The 6564-nt window shown below is 32.1% G+C and overlaps 1 protein-coding gene across 1 annotated transcript; it reads left to right on the top strand.

The window, feature by feature from the left end:
• The first annotated feature begins 1964 nt into the window (after positions 1-1964).
• On the top strand, positions 1965-6137 carry LOC132745525 (uncharacterized). Its single transcript, XM_060734474.1, has 4 exons — positions 1965-2624; positions 2977-3159; positions 3482-3642; positions 4714-6137. The coding sequence occupies exons 1-4, from the start codon at positions 2585-2587 to the stop codon at positions 5842-5844; spliced, it is 1515 nt and encodes a 504-aa protein (XP_060590457.1). The 5' UTR covers positions 1965-2584; the 3' UTR covers positions 5845-6137.
• The last annotated feature ends 427 nt before the right edge of the window (positions 6138-6564 follow it).

Here is a 6564-nt window from a genome sequence, read left to right as displayed (position 1 = left end):
ATTAAGGTGAATAAAATTGACAGTGCATGAATAACAACGGCTCCACCTAGAATAAAGTGCTCGTAGAATACTTTGTCTATTCCGCTGGCTTTTCCGCGTTTACATGATTGAATAGCACATTTTATCTCATTTTCTGTGACATGTACATTGCGATTTAAAGATTTTGACTGTATAGCATTATTCAATGTATGCGTAATCTCTTAGAGAATATAATTGAAAAGAGATATTTGTAAGATTATTTTTTTACAACATTTAATTTCAGCAAATAAAGATATGCATGAACAGAACATACATTTTATTTTACTTACACTTTACAATCTCATCGTCGTTAAAAAAAAGACCCAATTACATATACTTGGTATAACATAATAAGAAAATACTATTATGAATAAATTAATAATTTTATTTCATTAACATTATATTCATATACCTTAAAGGTTTATTCGTTCAGCATTAAACATTTAAGTCTGGACCCAATTATAGCATACCAAAGTTTTTTGAAGCACATTTTATTAATATACATGTATTAACGTTGATGTTCCATTAGGTATAAGTCCACAACCCATTTAGAACATGTCTTTTTGGTTTCATGAAGTTTTATGCCACATGATATGCTGTACTTTGTAATTGACTTTTTTAAGAAATAAACCAAACAATTGTTGTTTGAAAATTGAATTTGTTACACATTATATTTGTAAAATTATCAAAAAATAATCTAAAATTGTTCAAAGTACATTACCTAATTGAAAGTAAAAATACAATCATCTTGGGTTAGATCACGTAACGCTGGGCTTATCAGTCGTCCCACCATCATTGCATTGACTTGACTTCATCATGAACCAATTAAATTTTTGAAATACAACTGCCAACATGGTATTTGTGAAAAGCATTACAATGATTTTACTTGTATTATGATATTAATTTATACAAATCTGGAAACAAAGTGATCCCTCGGAAGCATTAATCACAACAAAATTACAAAAGAATTGCAGACTCGGTTTGATTGAGTCTGTACATGAGGGATAATGAAAATGTGCAACATCCCTCACGCCCCCTCCTATATCACTGTAGAGAGTGACAATAACCCGTTTTAATTATGCTTAAATATGCTTTTTATTTATGATACGTTGTATAATACCAGATCACATACAGGATACTATAATTAAGAATAATGTAATGTCTCATTTTTTTTCTCTCCTTTTTTCTTTTTGTTTAGTTTTTCCACCACTTTATTGTAAGTTTTATATGTAATTAAAGGTGAGGTTCTTCTTGCAAATTTTATACGCCCCTCTATATTCGTATTCGTATATTTGTAATCTATCGATATTTGTATATTTAATGCCAGTAAACGATTCTATGGGAAACAACCCATCTTGTATACGATTTAATATTTGCATCATTTTGATCGTCATTTATTCAGGATTTATTTTTGCGTGAAACAACATGTAAAGCAACAAAAACACATCAACAACAAAATCAATCTTCGACTTCTCAAAACCAATTTCCTACTTATAAATATTACATCGTTCTTGTACCTTTTTCTTTTCAATTTTATGAAAATGATCTATAATGCCCTACGATACATTGTGTAAACTTGAGAAAATCTCTGCTTTGGTTTGTGAAAAAATATTTAAAGAAACTGTTTTCTTAACAATTTTTCTCACAATACGGATTATTGTAAATTGGCAACTGTTAAGCTGCTAACGAGTTAACTGGTCGAATCTTTCATAAGTCCTTTACAATCGGATATTGGCGGACAAAAGATCTCTAAACATGCGCACTAGGTGGAAAGAAAACCAGCATAACTCGCAGCGTAGTGTGATTTTTAATTCTAAATGCTATTATAGTAGCCAAATTGACAAATCATCTACTTGGCCGTAATCAAGTGTGTTTAAAATCTTAGCCAATCGCGACAACTTGCTGATCGTAATATCAGCCACAGAGAATTTGTTTTAAAACTAAAGTTGATACGGAGTTAAAGATTAAACAAATTTTAACTATTTTAGCAGCAATATCAATTCTAACTTAATATTTATAACAAGTACCGGAAAGAGTTTTTTATAACAAGAAAAGAAATGAATGCAATAGTTTAATTTAAATGCGGATGAAACTGGATTGTCAGTGGAGGATAAATATTTACTCCCGCGAGTTTTGGAAGATGTGAAAAACATTTTTCAATATTTAAAGTGGTATTTAGCACGTGCTATTTCCCTCCATGTTTTACTCAAAATTAAAAAAGATCAGACACGTGACAATTGAGAATGTCAAACATCAATTAAAGGCAATTAAAGTGATAATTGAGAGTAAATAGACGTGATTAATGACAGGGACCTAACATTATCACTGGAAGGCAATAAAAAATAGATAGTTCGTAGCTGAACTTCATCTTGGACTTACACTCTTAGAGATATTTGAATAAAAAGAAGGATATAAGATATATAAAATAAAAAATTGTGGGAAAAGGCATAAAACGTGAAAGAAGAAATTGTTGATATTCTTAACGAAGATACTTTTTTAGTGATATATATGTTGAAGAATTTATATACAGTTTATATTTTCAACTTATGATTTAAACAGACTGAAAATGATTGAAGTTGATAGTGTAAGAAGGAATTATAATATAGGTAAGTGTATTTTTATGTATAATTTTGTATTTAATAAACACAAGAAAATATTGTTAGCTCTTTATAAAGCTTTCTGTAAATCTGTGACATAGTAGTCTCCGAACAAGAGTATTTTAAGCAGTAGATTTAAAAAGTCGAAATTATTATATTTGTATTTATTTTTTTAATTTGAACATTTACCGTTAATTATTTTTCATGTTGTTTTTATACATTTAAGCAAGTGTTTGTATAACATAATAACAGACGTTGCATGTTACGTAACGTTTACGTGTGCTTTTTTAGATCCGCGAAACTTTAGTCGAAAAGAAAATTTGAATTCATTGATTGTAATGTATAATTTTGTTATATCTAGGACCAGGGTTTGATGCCGCTTTCACAGCCTCGCAGTATCCCCTCGGTGGACCCATGGGTACCCCACACTATGACAACCACAGAGTCTTGGTACATTGGAATCAGCCCCCGCCCTTACATCAAGGACCAAGTCCGACAACAACAGCATCTAAATCAGACGGTGATGATGACGATGATGATGATGGTAAGTCGTAAATATTATTATTTTCTCGGACTGTGATGAAAAAGAAGAAATCTTTTGTTACTTTCGGAATAATAATAGAACATCATTCTAGTTAAAAAAAACCTTAAGGTTTTAATAGGAATTTAAATGTTACAATAATAAACTACCGCTTTATGTTTTTATTTTACTAATAGTCTTAAACTTTATTATGATAATAGAATGAAAATATCACATAGTCACTAGGTTAACAAATAGATCAATTGCCAATGAAATTTAAAAAAAGATCAAGATTATAATATATATTTATTCATTTTTAAATGACGAATCTTGTCCTCTCTTGCAGAAGATCGACCATTCACGCCTCCACCTCCTAGAGAGCGTCTGAGTTATACCCGGTATCAGCTAGAACTTCTGAACGGTATATATGATGAGGTTCGATACCCAAACTCCACGCAGAAGCAACTTATTGCCAAACGTGTTGGTATTACCAGAGAACAAGTGAAGGTATGCTATACCATATTTATTCTAACCCTTTCTTCTCCTACTTGTTTTAATGGGCATGCCCTGCTGTATGTTTGGGATAGTCCATTACGAATTTCAGGGATTTTAACATAAAATTATTAAATTATAGATGAGGATAGAAGAGTCTAGGTACTAGTAGCCGCCTAGGTAACCGACAGTGATTGGTTACTGTTCTGTTCTGTTACATGACTTAAATTTCGAAAAAAAAGAAACAAACAAATAAATCTGACTTAACATTTAATTGAATACATTTGAACAATTTAATGCAGCTTGATGTATTTTTTCTATCAGTTTGAGAATAAAAAGGAGGGGGTGGCTAATTCAAGACATTGCACTAGTTTTGAGGCCTTCTAGTGTATAAAGTATACCAGTTCTTTTACAAGCTATTTACTTCTGATAATGTACGTCAACATTTTTACATTTGATAAATTAAGTATTAATGGTTGTAAAACAAGTCATCATGTTATTATAGCAACATAGATAACATAGATACGAAATCATTACCTAGCAATAACATCCTAGATAAGGGGCAATAAACCTTGTATAATCAGCAAGTTAGATAACTCTTTCTTATGACACTTTCTTAATATTTTAATTCGCGTTATCTTATCTTTAACATTTATCGTAGGCTATTACATATTCACGTGGGTTTGAAAGCATTTAATGCTGGATAATATTGAAAACGTACTTTAAAACATTTTAATACTACTTATCTGGCTTAAATTACAATTATTGAAGTATTCAATTATGATAATGCATGTCCACCACTGTAAGAAGATTTATTAGAATTATATCCTTAAACACAGGCTGTTTTCATGTAAAACAAAAACACAGGCCGTTTTTATGTAAAGCAAAACGATGAATAAATTGAAAGTATATTAGTTTTTTGAAACCAAAACCACTACAAAATCATGTAAATTTAAATATCTTATATATGTATGTGTAATATTCAAATTATTTGTTTATAAGTTTTTTTCTACATCGTATGAATATAAAGTCAATTTTCGGTGTAACAAAAGAAATAAGTAGCATTGTATTTAATTTTTTTTTTAGATTTGGTTTCAAAACAGACGAAGGAAAGATGTCATTGGAAACTCAGGCAAGTCGAAATCCGAAAAATCATGTGACACAAGCACTAGCAGTACCAGCAGTACCGGAAGTATTAAAGATTCTGACTCGCAACAAAATAGTCCGGCAGCAACGGATGGAAATGAAAGTAGTTCTTCCGAAGAAAGTAGTGCTAATGGTTCTTTAAAAGACGATGGTGAACAAGTAGTGCCAAATGTTGTTATGAAAAGTGTCATAGGTGAACTGATTAAATTCAAAAACGATCCCCTAAAGGGAAAGAAAAATAGGAAAAAGAAAACAAACAAGCAGAAAGAAAAGGCGGCAATCAAGAAAGGACTTACAACCACTTTGCTCACCGGAAGTTATGACATGATCAATCCTCCAAATCAAGTAACACCAACAGCATTTTTTGAAAAGCTGAAAAGCGGATTTAATCATTCAAAGAATGCATCAGCGTTTGTAACACCACGGGGATTTTCAAAACCGACCCAGAATAGTCAAATTTCCAGCAGTTCTGACGGACCACCTGTCAGTTTGGCTGGTAATCGTAATATCATTCCGCAACCTGCGAAAAACGACCAAAGTTCATTCCCATTTCCTAGTCAAACATGCAATTTTCTAAATCCTGCGTTCGCTGGCGGTCTACATAACCCATACAGTACAAGTGGATGTGAGATACCAGTGTTATCAGACATTCTTTCAAATAAATCTTGTACAACGCCACAGAAAAAGGACGCCATTCCGCCTCCGAATTCTTCGGCGAAAACTTTGTCGTCTGATGTACCTTCAACAATGCAGCGGGGAAACATTGATCCTCGGTTTCCATCTCATTCAGGAATGAACCCTTTTACGACAGGGAGACCACTAAACGGCATATATCCTTACCCTTTTCTAGCAGAACAACCAAGGTTGTTGTCATCGCTTAGACCACAAGAGACTTTATTCCGTCCATCGGCACATTATCCCGTCCCTCATTTCAATGAAGATCCATATCAGCCCTTGTTTTTATCGTCACTGGGAAATCCGTACTATTCACCAGCGCCGCCGCCGTCATTGTCATGGCCTGGCTCGAACTCGGCGCCACAGATTTCTTCGTCACCCTATACCCAGTTATAATAAAAAAAAACTATGTCAACTGATGTCAAATACTCGGCCGGGTTTGGTGAAAAGTTTTGTGATACCATGCCTTCGTGTTCATTTTTCTATGACAAATTTGCTACATTACTATGTATAGATTAAATTTTATCATCACTTTGTACAAATTCTGTATTGTTGTGTTGTCTGTTGAATTTGTATTTTACAGAATTGTAAAGAAAATATTTCTGAATTGAAATTTTGTGATTTTGAAATTTATACAAATATTGCACATGACTCAGGAAACTTACTTTGTTTATTGTTTTGTATATAATAAATTGAGAATGTTTATTTATAATTAAAAGATTTATATTTTAATTTGAGTTGGGTACTTTATTTCAGCCATTTTTTGTTTAGGCATAATGAACTCTTTCTTAATAAATAAGGTGTGAAATTGAATATTGTTCGAAAGATTTGAATAAACTAGATCAACGACGAAATTAATTAGTCCAATGGTCCAACGAAGTGAATTTACTGGTCCAACGAAGTGAATCTACTGGTCCGATGAAGTGAATCTACTAGTCCGACGATGTGAATCAATTAGGTCATTCATTTAAATTACTGGCTTGACAATATGAACTAACTACTCCAACTGGTCAAGTAACTGTATATATGAGCTTGAAGATTTGACTATGCTTTTTTAAGTGTTTAAGTCCTCTCGCCTGGTTATCGGTTTATAATTTTTAGAATAGTTTCTAGGAA

This window comes from Ruditapes philippinarum, unplaced genomic scaffold (assembly GCF_026571515.1).
Source record: "Ruditapes philippinarum isolate M1 unplaced genomic scaffold, ASM2657151v2 ctg2233_1_1_1_1, whole genome shotgun sequence".
NCBI lineage: Eukaryota > Metazoa > Mollusca > Bivalvia > Venerida > Veneridae > Ruditapes > Ruditapes philippinarum.
The sequence above is the reverse complement of the archived record's forward strand: the minus strand, read 5'-3'. Positions and strand labels throughout refer to the sequence as shown.

Coding starts and splice junctions, on each gene's coding strand:
- LOC132745525 (XM_060734474.1), top strand. CDS start 2,585: ATGATTGAAGTTGATAGTGTAAGAAGGAATTATAATATAG. Junction 2,625..2,976: donor AAGAAGGAATTATAATATAG/GTAAGTGTATTT, acceptor TGTTATATCTAG/GACCAGGGTTTGATGCCGCT. Junction 3,643..4,713: donor TTACCAGAGAACAAGTGAAG/GTATGCTATACC, acceptor TTTTTTTTTTAG/ATTTGGTTTCAAAACAGACG.